The 15,025-nt window shown below is 52.4% G+C and overlaps 1 protein-coding gene across 1 annotated transcript; it reads right to left on the minus strand.

Moving 5' to 3' along the window:
• Positions 1-5,431: 5,431 nt before the first annotated feature.
• cxxc5a (CXXC finger protein 5a) lies at positions 5,432-14,509 on the minus strand (the record flags this gene model as incomplete). The annotated part of the gene is made up of 2 exons (XM_084449933.1): positions 5,432-5,476; positions 13,703-14,509. The coding sequence occupies 2 exons, from the start codon at positions 14,507-14,509 to the stop codon at positions 5,432-5,434; spliced, it is 852 nt and encodes a 283-aa protein (XP_084306059.1).
• Between the last annotated feature and the right edge of the window lie 516 nt (positions 14,510-15,025).

Raw genomic sequence — 15,025 nt, forward strand, 5'->3', positions numbered from 1 at the left:
TACACCTCCGACTTCAGCCACAACTCTGGAGTGCGTCACATCCAGAAGGTCTCAGACGACGACTCTATTGTGGGCTGCATCAGGGCAGACGATGAGGAGGAGTACAGGGATGTCAGGAGATTCGTTGAATGGTCTGAGGAGAACCAGCTCCAACTCAACATCAGCAAGACCAAGGAACTGGTGGTAGACTTCAGAAGGAACAAGAGGCCTTCAACCTCCATCACCATCCAGGGGGAGGAAGTTGAGATGGTGGAGTCTTACAAGTTCCTGGGAGTGCACCTGACCAACAAACTGGACTGGACTGTCAACACTGAGGCCCTCTACAGGAAAGGACAGAGCTGACTGTTCTTCCTCAGGAGGCTCAGGTCCTTTGATGTGTGTAGCAGGCTGCTGAGGATGTTCTACCAGTCTGTTGTAGCAGCACACTGTTCTTTGCCATGGCCTGCTGGGGAGGCAACATCACGTCTGGGGAGTCAAACAAGCTGAACAAGCTGGTGAGGAGGGTCAGCTCTGTCGTGAGAGGAGGATGAGGGACAAACTGAAGTCCATCCTGGAACCCTCCCTATGATGAGCTGTGGCAGATGGGGAGTACCTTCAGCCACAGGCTCCTCCCACCCAGGTGCACTACTGAGTGGTTCAGACCTGCCATCAGATTATTAAAGTATCTATCTATCTATCTATCTATCTATCTATCTATCTATCTATCTATCTATCTATCTATCTATCTATCTATCTATCTATCTATCTATCTATCTATCTATCTATCTATCTATCTATCTATCAACTAAATACTATAAATACTATAGATACCGTATTTAGTTGGTGTCCAGAGTCAGAACTAGCTATGGTAAACTATGGTATTATGGTAAACTTAGCTCTGGTTTGACCTGTAAATTTGTGTCAACCCATTCTAAACTGATACTTGACCGGTAGACTATTCACCAGGACCAAGCCAAACTGTTTAACAGTAAAGTTAAAGTAAAGTGCATCCTATACGAAGTCCAAATACAACCAGACTCTGAGTGAGAGCTACAGTCAAGAGCGGAGTAGTGTTTTTGGAGAGGGCTATGACTTAACTGTCACTTTCCCCCAGTTAATCTTGTCCGTATGAGCCTGTTCAGCGCTGTAGCAGGATCAAGCAGCAGCATGGCCTCGTGTGTGTGTCAAAGTGTGTATTGTGTGCGTTGTGGTGTGTTGTCTATAGTGTCTTAGCAGCCAGCAGCACCTCATCCACTGTTTACCTTCACACACAAAAACACTGGACCCTTGGGTGGTGATTGAGGTGTGTGTGTGTGTGTGTGTGTGTGTGTGTGTGTGTGTGTGTGTGTGTGTGTGTGTGTGTGTGTGTGTGTGTGTGTGTGTGTGTGTGTGTGCGTGCGCGCGTGTGTGCGTGTGTGTGTGCGTGTGTGTGCGTGTGTGTGTGTGTGTGTGTGTGTGTGGCATTTGTGTGTTTCATTTGGCTGGGAATCTGGCATACCCCAGAACCAGTGACCATTGCATGTTTCATTAAACAAGGTTAGTGGGTGCAGGCTAGTCATCATAACATCCCAATTTAGACAGTAGAATGATGGACTTCCTGGTGACCAGGGCAGCGCCAACCGGTGACTAAGACCGGAGGACCGGCCAAGTTTGAACCACCGTGCTCTATAGCTCTTCTATCCCAGTCCATGAGATCGTACTGAACAGTCAGTTACTCACCAGCCGCTGGGGATGGCGAGGGTGGAGGGGATGGGGGGGTGGAGGAGATGGGGGGGTGGAGGAGATGGAGGGGATGGGGGGGGTGGAGGGTGGAGGGGGTGGGGGGGTGGAGGAGGCCGGCCTGTTTGGGTGCGGGTGGACGAACGTGGAGGGGACGGATAGGGGTGGAGGGGGCGGATAGGGGTGGAGGGGGTGGAGGGGATGGTGAGGGTGGAGGTTATGGAGGGTGTGGAGGGGGCCCGGGCTGTTTGGGTGGGGGTGGACGAGGGTGGAGGGGGCGGATAGGGGTGGAGGCAGGCCTGCCTGTTAGGGGGGGAAGGGCCCGTCTGCCGGCCAAGAGGTTGAGCAGATCAGTGCGGCTCAGTGTCTGTCTGCGAGGCGGTGATAAGATTCCAGGATTCTCCCACTGTGACGGACCGCTCACCCTCCCTAACACCCCTCTGACACACACACACACACACACCACCTGACCACCCCCCCCCCACCCCCCCCCGGTTACCACACCTCAGCAGTCAAGAGCCGCATTCAGGTCTGACCCCGCCCAGACTGGGCCGTCGGTGGTTCGGTTCTCTGGGTGGAACCTGGTGGTTCTCTGCTCACTGCTCTGCTCATACCGAGGGAGAGAACAGAAAAGACCAGTCCATCCTACCTCCATTCCTCATCCTACACACACACACGCACGCACGCACACACAAACACACAACACACACACACGTATGCACACACACAACACACACACCACACACAAATTCATGCACCTTGCACACAGGCACACACAACACACACACACACACACACACACAATCATGCTCGCCCCCCCCCCTCTCTCTCTCTCTCTCTCTCTCTCTCCCTCCTCTCTTTCTTTATCCCCCCCCTCCCTCCCCCGGCCCCCAGCTCTGATGGCAGGTTGGCCAGTGAGTTGTGCGGCAGGCGCAGTGGAGGCGAGGACGCCACGGCGCACATTAATAATGCAGGGGCCTCAGCCCCCCTCCCCTCCTCACCTCCCCCTCCAGCGCCGTGGCGATGGCACCAGCCCAGCGCTGTCACCAGGGGGGAGCTGGAATACACACTCTCCAACCCTCGGCTCGCCAAGCTGCCTCGCTACAACGCACACACACAAGCCCGCCACACAGGGCCTCCCGCCCGCCCTCCCTCCCTCCCTCTCCCTCCCTCCCTCCCTCCTCTCCCTCTCTCCCTCCCTCTCTCCCTCTCTCCCTCCCTTCTGTCTACTCCACGGATACTCACTAATTAGAAAGAAAGTCCCTGTAATGACCGCAGTAGAAAGCTGCATCCTCGTCCCTCTATCTCCTAATATCTGGACTAGCAGGGTCTGGGACTGTGGAGCAGGGCAGCGGCAGTTTCATTATTTCACAGGATTTGGAAATTCAACCCCCCCCCCCCATTTCCTAGTGTTCTTCCTCCGTTCTCCCGGTCCACTGGGAGCCGAGTCTTACCTGTTTGGTTCACACTAACACCGCTCTTTACATTGGGGGTCTCATAAGGGGTCTAAGCACGAGTATTGTGTATTGTATTGTGTATTGTATTGTGTGTTGTATTGTTTATTGTATTGTGTGTTGTATTGTGTGTTGTATTGTGTTGTGTATTGTCGGTAGTAAAAGATTGGATCTGTGCCTCGTCTGTTCTAACGAGAGGCTCCACAATGTTAGTTTCAGCTTAAAGCAAAGCATTTGTGGGTATGTCACAAGACATTCTTCTGGCTTAATGACCAGTGTCTAGCTACGAAGGGGCCCAAGACACACACACACACACACACACACACACACACACTCACACACACACGCGCTGTGATTAGGAATTCCGTGAGGGTTGCTATGAAGTGCTGCTGTGTCGCTTTCTCCTCTATAGGTACCTTCACACACACACACACACGCACACACACCTGCAACACACACACACCAGGGAACAGAGCGAACCTGACACCCGTCTTTACCAAACGTTCTCCGTTGCTTCGTCCCAATCCACTCGGTCAAGGCTTTGAAGACAAAGCTCTTCATCAGCATTATTGAGCAATCATCAATTATTCATCACTGTCTAATTGTGTTTCTTTTTACCTGTAAATGTCATATGGTAGCAGGGGGGTGGAGACAGTGACATTTGAAAGGATTTGAAGAGGGCCTCCATACAGTACATTTTGTGACTGCGCCTTCTGCACCATAGTCTTCTCCTTATAACGATGTATAATTTGCTTAGGTTCCGCTTCAACATCCCAAGTTTACATCAGGCCACACTGGAGAGGTCACGGTAGTAGAGACACTCTGACTATCAACACATTATCAGCTGCTAGTCTGCTGATATCTTATCAAAGCAGGGCTGGGTACTGTTACATGCTGTCTGTACAGGCTGTCTACAGGCTACTACTGAGATGAACCGTCTGAATGAAGCCCCAGAGCAAGAGAGGTCACACCACTTTCTGTTTCTGCTTTAATCACTTCCTCTTCTTGCCTCAGAATGATCATTTTATCCAATGATATTAAACGGGAGTAAATTTGTAAGACTTTCAGATATTTTATACTGAAGTATTGAGTCAGATCAGATGTGTGAGAGAAAACACAAATAGACAAATAGAGAAACATCAGAACTGTGAATTTTGACACAAATACATGCATTCGTTTTTATTCACAAAACCAGTCCAATTTTCTAAATGAATACAAACATCGCTGTTGTTTTTAAAAGATGTAGCTACCAGCAACGTAATGAAAAACAAAACAAAAACAAAAAAAGATTTAAAAAAAAAAAAAGTAAAAAAAAAAAATAGTAATCTTGTATTCAGTGCGTTCAAATGGGTGGACTCAGAGCAAGTGCTTCTCCTGTAGTGCTATAGCCCTCTGAGCTGGGGGGGCACCTATGCTCACATGGGCCAAAGTAACATAAGGCTGCCAGTTTCACAAAATAAAACGCTTGGGAATATTGTTGAGGGACACCTGCATGGTTGGCAACATTCCCACCCTCCCAGAGGGCCCAGGGGGTCAAGCCCACCCTCCCAGAGGGCCCAGGGGGTCAAGCCCACCCTCCCAGAGGGCCCAGGGGGTCAAGCCCAACGCCAGGTTCCTTTTCATTCTCCTTCCAATCACAAACATGGGTTTTCATATTTTGAAACATTTTCTTTGCTATTTCAAAGTTGAACCATTGATCCGTTTCCAAATTATATTTAAAAAAAAAAAAAGGGAAAAAATCATAAAATAGACAAGTGTTTAAGTAAGAACGATGGTGCTAAATTACAATAGTGCCATTAGCCACTAGTTTAAAATATAGCCGTAAATTTACATTCTCTACACAAGCACTGTATCTTTCCACACGTGAACAACATTGACACCAAACACAGAAATTAGTTGATTGTCCACCTCAGTCCATCATTTCTGTTTGGCAATGACCAGTTCCATGTCTAACGACAGAAAAATCCTGCTGGAAAAAGGACCAAAGGTACCAAAATGGAAACATATAAAAGGGAATGAAAGTTGCCATAGATTTTTTTCTTTATGTTTAATTTTTGGTTCAAGGAATAAGTAGGTGCATCCATTACTCGATTGATTATTTTGTATAATTTCTGTTTTGTTTTTTTTTCTATCTTTTTATTTGTTGTTGTTTGCTTGTCAGCCAGTGTCCGTGTCCGAGACAATCCAAGCGTATGTTGGCATTGCACTTGATCACAGAGCTTTGGGTAAGGGGTGGAGGAAGAGGAGGAAGAGGAGGACGAAGAGGAGGAGGGTCAGTCCTACTGGAACCACCTGAACGCTGCTCCTGTAGGAAGCATCACCTTCTTGGAGAGAGAGAGAGAGAGAGTGAGAGAGGGAGAGAGAGAGAGAGAGAGAGAGAGAGAGAAAGAGAGAGAGGGAGAGAGAGAGAGAGAGAGAGAGAGAGAGAGAGAGAGAGGAGGTTAGTGGATACAGCTTCCGTAAGACCATTCATCATTATTCACATTTAAACTGACATAAAATACAGCCCTGGCACCTGTCCTATTCCATCACAGGCTAATGATTTGATGGATTGAGAATAACATGATCATGGAACATAATTCTCTTTAAAGACTCATGTAAACACACAACAACACCAGAACCATCCTCTCATGTTCTCTTCTGCTCTACTGCTCTTTCACTCCAGAGCGGGCAGTATCAGTGAAATCACTGCATCCCTCACCTCCCTCTCCTCCCTCCCCTCCCTCCCCTCCCTCCTCCCTCACCTCCCTCTCCTCCCTCCCCTCCCTCCTCCCTCACCTCCCTCACCTCCCTCATCCCTCACCTCCCTCCTCCCTCTCCTCCCTCACCTCCCTCTCCTCCCTCCTCCCTCACCTCCCTCCCCTCCCTCCCCTCCCTCCCCTCCCTCCTCCCTCACCTCCCTCTCCTCCCTCCTCCCTCACCTCCCTCACCTCCCTCTCCTCCCTCCTCCCTCTCCTCCCTCACCTCCCTCACCTCCCTCCTCCCTCACCTCCCTCACCTCCCTCTCCTCCCTCCTCCCTCTCCTCCCTCCCTCCCCTCCCTCCTCCCTCACCTCCCTCACCTCCCTCCTCCCTCCTCCCTCCTCCCTCCTCCCTCTCCTCCCTCCCCTCCCTCCTCCCTCACCTCCCTCACCTCCCTCATCCCTCACCTCCCTCCTCCCTCTCCTCCCTCTCCTCCCTCACCTCCCTCTCCTCCCTCCTCCCTCACCTCCCTCCTCCCTCTCCTCCCTCCTCCCTCCTCCCTCACCTCCCTCACCTCCCTCACCTCCCTCCTCCCTCTCCTCCCTCCTCCCTCCTCCCTCACCTCCCTCACCTCCCTCACCTCCCTCTCCTCCCTCCTCCCTCTCCTCCCTCCCCTCCCTCCCCTCCCTCCCCTCCCTCCTCCCTCACCTCCCTCCCCTCCCTCCTCCCTCCTCCCTCCTCCCTCACCTCCCTCTCCTCCCTCACCTCCCTCCTCCCTCTCCTCCCTCCTCCCTCTCCTCAACCCTCCCTCTCCTCCCTCCTCCCTCTCCTCAACCCTCCCTCCCCTCCCTCCTCCCTCACCTCCCTCCTCCCTCTCCTCCCCTCCCTCTCCTCCCCCTCCATCCCCTCCCTCCTCCCTCACCTCCCCCTCCCCTCCCTCCTCCCTCCTCCCCCTCTCCCCCTCCCCCTCCCCTCCCTCCTCCCTCCTCCCTCCTCCCCCTCTCCCCCTCCCCTCCCTCACCTCTCCCCCCTGTTGTCCCCCCCCCCCCCCCCGGCTGGCTCCATGTGAAACCCGATATGCTGCATGTATTATTTAGTCACCACGCAGTCCCGTCCCTCCCAGCGCAGCGCCGCTCTCTCTCTGGTGACACTGCTCTCTCTGTTCCCCCGGTCTCTCTCTCTCTCTCCCTCGCAGGGACCGATCTGGCGGGGGGGGGCACATTCAGATGGCCGTGAAGCCGGAGATGGGGGGGGGGGGCAGTGAGGCCGGAGAGGGGGGGGGCGGGGATGCCGGAGAGGCCGCCTGTCTGCCGGCCCATCGGCGGCTCGCTAGCCCGGTCACGAGACGGGACCACCGGGGGCCTGGTCACAGGGGGAGGGGGGGCAGGGGCTGGGGGGGGGGCTGGAGTTCGACGCCATGGTGAAAAACAGCGAAGCCCAACTGCGGCAGAGGAGTTCGCCGTTACCCAGCGGCGCCCGGAGTGAGTCAGGAACAGCTCGGCGAGCACTCAGCACGCCCACGTGCGCTCTCGCACACGCTCAGACGCGCTAACGCACACGCACGGACGCGCTTGCGCTTATTCACGCGCAGTCACACACCTTCACACACACAAGTTAACCAACCCCATGTTATTATACACACACTCTCACACCGTTCCCATAGCCAGCACTCACGCACAAAATCACAACCAGACAAGAACTACACCCACAAAATCACAACCAGACAACAACTACACCCACAAAATCACAACCAGACAACAACTACACCCACAAAATCACAACCAGACAACAACTACACCCACAAAATCACAACCAGACAACAACTACACCCACAAAATCACAACCAGACAACAACTACACCCACAAAATCACAACCAGACAACAACTACACCGACACAGAAAAGACAAAAAATAGACACACTCAGGATACCAGTAAAAAAAAAAGATTTGTAAAAGATGCTAGGTCTGCTGACACACCTTAAAATCTATCTTCAATCATACAAAAATATACATACTATATATACATGCAAACACACTTCACAGACACTGACTCACACACCTGTATAATTTTAAATCCTCAAAACTACTTACAGTATTATCTGTGCTTAAGTGCTCTTGTCTAGACATAGCCAATTGGTTGATCCAAGAAAGACAAGCCCCGCCCACCTGATACTACAGGCAGACCCACGCAAACGGTAAAGTAATTGAAAAGATTTCAAATAGTTTGTACCCAGGTGTGGTCCTGACCAGCAAGACTTCACCTCACCCTCATTCTGTCACACACACACACACACACACACACTCACACACACGTAAGCTTTCATTGAATAATATTGAACACATACACATGCAGTGCAAAAAAATGAAACATGGACTATGCATTCAATATCATTCAAATCCATATTTCTGTAAGCCTAAACTGACATAACAGCAACAAAATACATTATTTATAGGATGGACAGAATACCCTTACTGACGGACACTAAAAAGAAGCCAAGAGGTCAAGGTGGTACAAAGGCCATATGACCTTTTACCTTTCAACTCGGTCACTCAGGAAACCAAAGAAACTTACAACTCCCTGGCTTTCTCACGAGAAACTGACCTTCGACCTTTTCAATGACCTCTGATTCAACACCTGTGACGTCTATTGTCCAACTGACCGGGGCTTGTTAAAAGGGGATGGAGTTTCCCAAGGTCAGCATCCGTTTCGAGGATCAATTTCCGTGTTCCGCATCCTAATCCCTGCTTATTGATTTTACTATGAATATGTTACAGCGCTGTTAACCGTACTGGACACATGGACGCTTCGTCGGCCGGGAGCGTGCCGACACGTCCAATCCAAGGCCAGTGGTTCTGGGTTGTGTGTCTACGGCTCATCTGGCCTGTCATGGCGGGGGCCGTGCGTTTGGTGGCGTCCGCCGTCCCGTGACCGGCGTGCGGAGGGGACGGTCTGCTGGGAGTGACGGCCTAAATGCCCCTCATCAATCATTTGCCCCTGGACAACGTCGGAGCCCCCTGTCACAGGAACCCTCTCACCCTGACCCTGCAGCGCTCAGCGCCTGATTTAGACTCTGATGTCACCCGCCTCCTCCTCTCAGAGGTGCAGGAGGGGTTTGGAACGCTGCTGCTGCCTTGCGCATGAAAATATACCTGTCTGTCTGTCTGTCTGTCTGTCTGTCTGTCTGTCTGTCTGTCTGTCTGTCTGTCTGTCTGTCTGCCTGTCCACTTCTCTGCTTACCTGTCTGTCTGTCTGTCTGTCTGTCTGTCTGCCTACTCCCACTAGTTGCTCTAGTCTGCCTGGCAGTCTGCCGACAGTGATGTGTGTCTCAATGTCAGTCTGCATGCCTGTGTGTCTCTGTGTCCGTCTGCTGTCCTGCCTGGTGTTTGGTGTCTGAGACAGAGAGCCAGAGAGGAAAAGAGGGAGGGAGAGAGAGAGGGAGGGAGGGAGGGAGAGAGAGAGGGAGAGAGGGAGAGAGGGAGGGAGGAAGGGAGGGAGAGAGGGAGGGAGGGAGGAAGGGAGAGGAGGAGCACACGATTCAGGGAATACTCTGCCTCCATGTTTACATGCCTGCTACTGGTCACGTGACCACTTTGGACAACATGTAGCCGATATGGACTCTGTATAGACGATGCTGGGGTCTATAATCTAGCTAGACTGGAGCATATGAGCACAGACATGTGGTCATTGGTAAACACACACAAGTGCAGGGACAGAGAGAGGACCTGAAACACACACACACACACACACACAAATACAAAACAAACTTGGAGGGTGCTTTACAAACCACAGTCTTGATAAGAGCACAGATACACACATACACACACACTGATCCTAACACTAACAGATACATCATTTCCCACATTATTAAGTGGTTAAACTGGACAGCTCTCTCAGAGAGAGACAGGGCAGGCAGCAGAGACACGGAGACCACAGGGGAAGAGCCTTCGTACGTGAGTCACAAACGGACCGTTCCTTCCAAGGCTGCGTTAAAACGTGCGTCGTACTCCCAAAATAAATGCAGACATCTCCAGCCAGGGAGGTGTGAGGTGGCGCAGGCCTCCGCCCACACCCCGCCCCCCTCGCTCGCCGTTTCCACGCTCCTCTGGGCTGCCGAGGGGCTTCGACGGAAACCTTCAACGTCGTCAGAGCACGTATGCACAGATACACAGGCTCACACAGAGATAGGAACTAGCACAAACACACACACACACACACACACACACAAATACACATATACATGTGGAAAGACACACCCAGAATCAAAATGTATGCAAAGACAACGGTCGTCAAAAGAACCACTGAGGGCATTAGACATACCATAATACAACAAACAAACACACACACACACCAAACACTCTAACCACCATGGCTAACAGGTATCCACCATTTTGCCTATGTGATCCTCGTCCATTAGCACCCTAGCACCGCTTGGTGTATGAGAGATGTTACTCTCTGGGTTTGTTTCCACTGGGCTAATCTGTCTGTCTGCCTGCCTGCCTGCTTGTCTGTCTGTCTGTCTGTCTGTCTGTCTGTCTGTCTGTCTGTCTGTCTGTCTGTCTGTCTGTCTGTCTGTCTGTCTGTCTGTCTGCCTGTCTGCCTGCCTGTCTGTCTGTCTGTCTGTCTGTCTGTCTGTCTGTCTGCCTGTCTGCCTGTCTGTCTGTCTGTCTGTCTGCCTGTCCGTCCGTCCGTCCGTCCGTCCGTCCGTCCGTCCGCCCGTCTGTCTGTCTGTCTGTCTGTCTGTCTGTCTGCCTGTCTGTCTGTCTGTCTGTCTGTCTGTCTGTCTGCCTGCCTGTCTGTCTGTCTGTCTGTCTGTCTGTCTGTCTGCCTGCCTGCCTGCCAGTCTGGAGCTCCCAGCACCGGATGACTCTGGCAGGCTGTCCAGCCATGATGTCCTTCCCCTCAGGCCCAGGTGCTGACCTGGTGGCGCTGGTCATCCTGGCCCAACTCCCCACATCCGTAGCCAGACGGGAGGAGGGTGGGAGCCAAGGTTTAGCCGCTCATGATGCCCCAGTTCGCCCAGAACGCTACCGAGGACAACAGAGAGAGCGTCAGCTTTGTCTGGAATGTGTGTTCTTCTAGAGGCAGACTAATAAAAGACTAGATAGATACGTGTTGGTTGGCTACTTAACGTTTGCATCATCTGAGCTCGTAGCCTGCAGTAGTGTAGCGACGTCTCACACTGGTCTTCACAAATCTATCCACTTGACTTCATCTCATTCTGATCTGCTGAGCAGCTGCTATGTCATCAGCTACTGTCCATGCTAAGAACCCTCTCCAACAGCTAGCAATAACAAAAACACTCACACAAACACACAACGATCGTCTAGTCTAGTCTCTGATCGGAACACAATGATCAAGTATAGTTGACCTCATAAAGCAGCCATTAACATCTTTATTGGACTGCTACTGGAAATGAGAATATGTGAGAAGTGGTCAGCCTCTGTCTCTGCTATGAGTGGGAAAACAAACAGTAATGATGGGAACTTTTTAATATAAATATGAAGCAGGTAGATATCATTTGTAAAGAGTAATGAGCCCCCCTGCGGACTGTTCTTATGTATATTCTCATGAGGGGAATGACTGGTAGCATAGCAACTACGATGTAGACATCAAACATTTATCATTTCAAATTGTATTATTGTATCAGATTCACAGCATGTAAAATAAACCAATATATCAATCAGTTAATACATGATACAGATGGGGACTAATATATAATTTACTATTGATAACAGAGCCAAACAATCAGTGAGTTTAAAGGTCAAGTTCTTATCCGACTTGTTTCCTCTGTGTGTTACTGTAATAGAACACTGTAATTACTGAAAAATGATAATGAAACAATTACTGAAGACAAGTCATCATATTTTTGAGAGTACAACTGTGAAATCATCCGTCAACACTATCACTCCGATAATAAACAAATAATGAAGAGCAGTATGTTGATAATCTGAGTGAACACACATGGCTAGATTACACACAGACCACTCACTGTTCTATACACTAAGTGGGCCCCACCATCACCGTGCTTGAGCTGCTACTGCAGTTACGACAATATGACCAAATAAAGAACACACATTAGAAGAGCTACTATCATTCACATGATGATCAAGGTGTAATTAGAAGAAGCGCACAGTTTCCTCTTATGTCCCTGTGTAATAGAGATGAATGGCTTTTCCCATGCTAGTAGTCATTGTATATTACTTGAGCTACTGTGACAATTGAGAGTCCTCTAAATCAGCTGACTCAATCTATCATGACTAAGTGCTGCTGCCACAAACAGGTCATGAATGTGTTATGTCATTTCATTTGTTATGAGATGTTTATCAGAGATTTATGGTATTGATTCTATGACTGTTAGAGGGAAATAATGTGCCCTAACAGCTGAAACCTTTCTCCGCGGAAACTCAACAGAGGTCAGGAGAGGACAAGGATTGTTTGGGTTTGAGTTCGAAGTCACTAAGGTGACCCAGACGAGAAGTTTGGAGGGGCCGTTTAGTCCGAAACGGGCGTGGCGCGGTCAGAGAGGAGGCCAGCTAGAGGGAGGGGCGCCTGTGCCACACTGACACCTGGTGCTCCAGATGACAGCCCCATGGCCAGATGGACCATGCTAACACACACACACACACACACACACACACACACACACACGCACACATATTGTGCAGCCATGCACACACATAGACACGCACATCCTGTCACAACTGCAGAGCACATGCACAGAGATACGTACGGTAGGATCTGCCACACACATGCCACCGCACAAAATGTGCTGTGACATTAATGACACCCTCCCCAAGTGCTCTCTACACATACCCCCATGACCATAATACCCAGCTGGCCGAGCGTGCGAAACCAAACCAACTGCCCCACGCCAGCCCTGCGGCTCAGACGACCGGCGGCTTCTTCTACGACCGCGGGTTAAGGGTGGGGCGAGTGCTTTGCGTGTGGGGTACTGGGGGGGGGGGGGTACTGGGGCGTTGAGTGCGTGCTGAGGACAGATTAAAGAGACCCCATGCTGCCTGTCTGCCTCTCACACGCCCTCCCCTCTGTCCACCACCTGTCACCCCCCAGCTCTGCGCCCGGCGCCGCCAACAAGCCCCTCCCACTCCCCCGCGCCCCACAAGCCCCTCCCACTCCCCCGCGCCCCACAACCCTCCACTCCAGAGTTGCCCTCACGCTCTCGATACAGAGAGACCAACGCATCTACACAACACATACACAACACATACACAACACATACACAACACATACACAACACATACACACCACATACACAACACATACACACCACATACACACCACATACACAACACATACACACCACATACAAAACACATACACACACATACACAACACATACACAACACATACACAACACATACACAGGCATACACACGCATCAGGCATAGTTGGGAAGTGAATCGCTACGGTCAAGAACAAAACCAAACTATCGATGCCACATCCTGCAACGAACCTCTGATCCTTTGTGAGTATGTGATCTCCAAGCTCTCCCTGCACCCTACAAACTCCATCTCCCAGCTCTCCCTGCACCCGACAAACTCCATCTCCCAGCTCCCCCAGCTCTCCCTGCACCCTTCAAACTCCATCTCCTAGCTCTCCCTGCACCCTACAAACTCCATCTCCCAGCTCTCCCAGCTCCCTCTAAAACTCCATCTCCCAGTTCTCCCTGCACCCGACAAACTCCATCTCCCAGCTCTCCCTGCACCCGACAGACTCCATCTCCCAGCTCTCCCAGCTCCCTCTAAAACTCCATCTCCCAGCTCTCCCTGCACCCGACAAACTCCATCTCCCAGCTCCCCCAGTTCCCTCTAAAACCCCATCTCCCAGCCCTCCCTGCTCCCTCTTACCTCCAGGGCGGCAGACGGCTTCTTTTTCAGTTCCTCACATTTGCGGAACTTGCAGATCTGGTGGCCCGTCTTGCGGTTCCGGCAGCTGCTGCACTGCTCGCAGTTAATCCTCCGTCGGCAGGGCTGGCACATCCCACAGCGTTTCCTCTTCTTCTTGCCGGAGCTGATGGCGGAGGCCAGCTCGCTCTGCGCCGGATACTCGGCCAGGCCGGCCATGTGCAGCGCGCTGTCCGCCAAGAACACCCCGGCCGGAGTCATGATGAACAGCCCCGGGTTGAAGGGGAAGCCGCCCCCCACTCCGTAGGGAAAGTCCGCGGGCCCACCTATGGCGTCCGCGGCCGACGCTCCCTCCAGCTCGCCGGCCCCCGAGCCGGCGTCCCCCCCGCCGCCCACGCCCACCCCCATGCCCCCGGGGAGCAGCATGTGCTCCATCCCGGCCCGCTTTAGCAGTGCGGCTGCCTGGGCGAAGTGCAGCAGGCCGTTCTGTCCCTCCAGGACCTGCTCCAGGGTCCGGTCCAGCTTGGCGGCGGCCAGCGCTGAGGCGGAGACGGTGGGCTGAGGCTGGGGGGCCGGCGGGGGCTTGGCCGAGTGGGTCTTGGCCTCCCTGTTGTGCGTGAGTCCGTTGGCGGTGGCGGGGCAGGCCGGCGTGTACTGGGAGAGCGTGCGCGACTTCTTAAGGCTCTTGCTGAGGGGCTCGCTGATGATGCCGCTGCGGTTTCTGCGCTCGATCACGGGGGAGCCCTCCCGGCAGCTGCTCCGCTCCACAGCCTCGGCTGTCCGGCTTCCCTCCGACCGTCCGCCGGACATGGTCCAGAGCCTGGGTGCCCCGGCTGGGCTGGGCGGGGCCGGGTTGGGGGGTCGGGGTGGGAGGGGGGCAGGGGTGAGCGGGGAGGGGGAGCCGTGAGGGCCTCTCAGTCAGCGTCAAGCCCAGATGAGGATGGTTCCTTCCCTCAGGTGACTAACCAGCCAGCCAACCACAGCCAGGCCCCGAAGCCCTTCCTCACGCTCTAGACCTCAGCCCTGGTCCACATCCTTCCTCTGGTAATCTGGCAGCTGGCACAGGGAGAGAAGAGAGAGATAGAGATCCTCAGCAGTCGTCCTCGGCAGGAAGAAACAGACAGAACATGTGACTTTGATCATTCCACTGAAGAAAAGCAGAGGCTAATATTATCCATATTATTCCAAACATCTGATGACCACACTGTGATAACCTGGAAGATGAGCACATGTATCACTACTGCAGCCCACACACACAGACACACACGCATGCGCACACACACGCACACACACCAAAACATGACAGCACCAGCAACAGGAGAGAAC

Source organism: Borostomias antarcticus (genome assembly GCF_949987555.1).
Source record: "Borostomias antarcticus genome assembly, chromosome: 15".
Classification (NCBI taxonomy): domain Eukaryota; kingdom Metazoa; phylum Chordata; class Actinopteri; order Stomiiformes; family Stomiidae; genus Borostomias; species Borostomias antarcticus.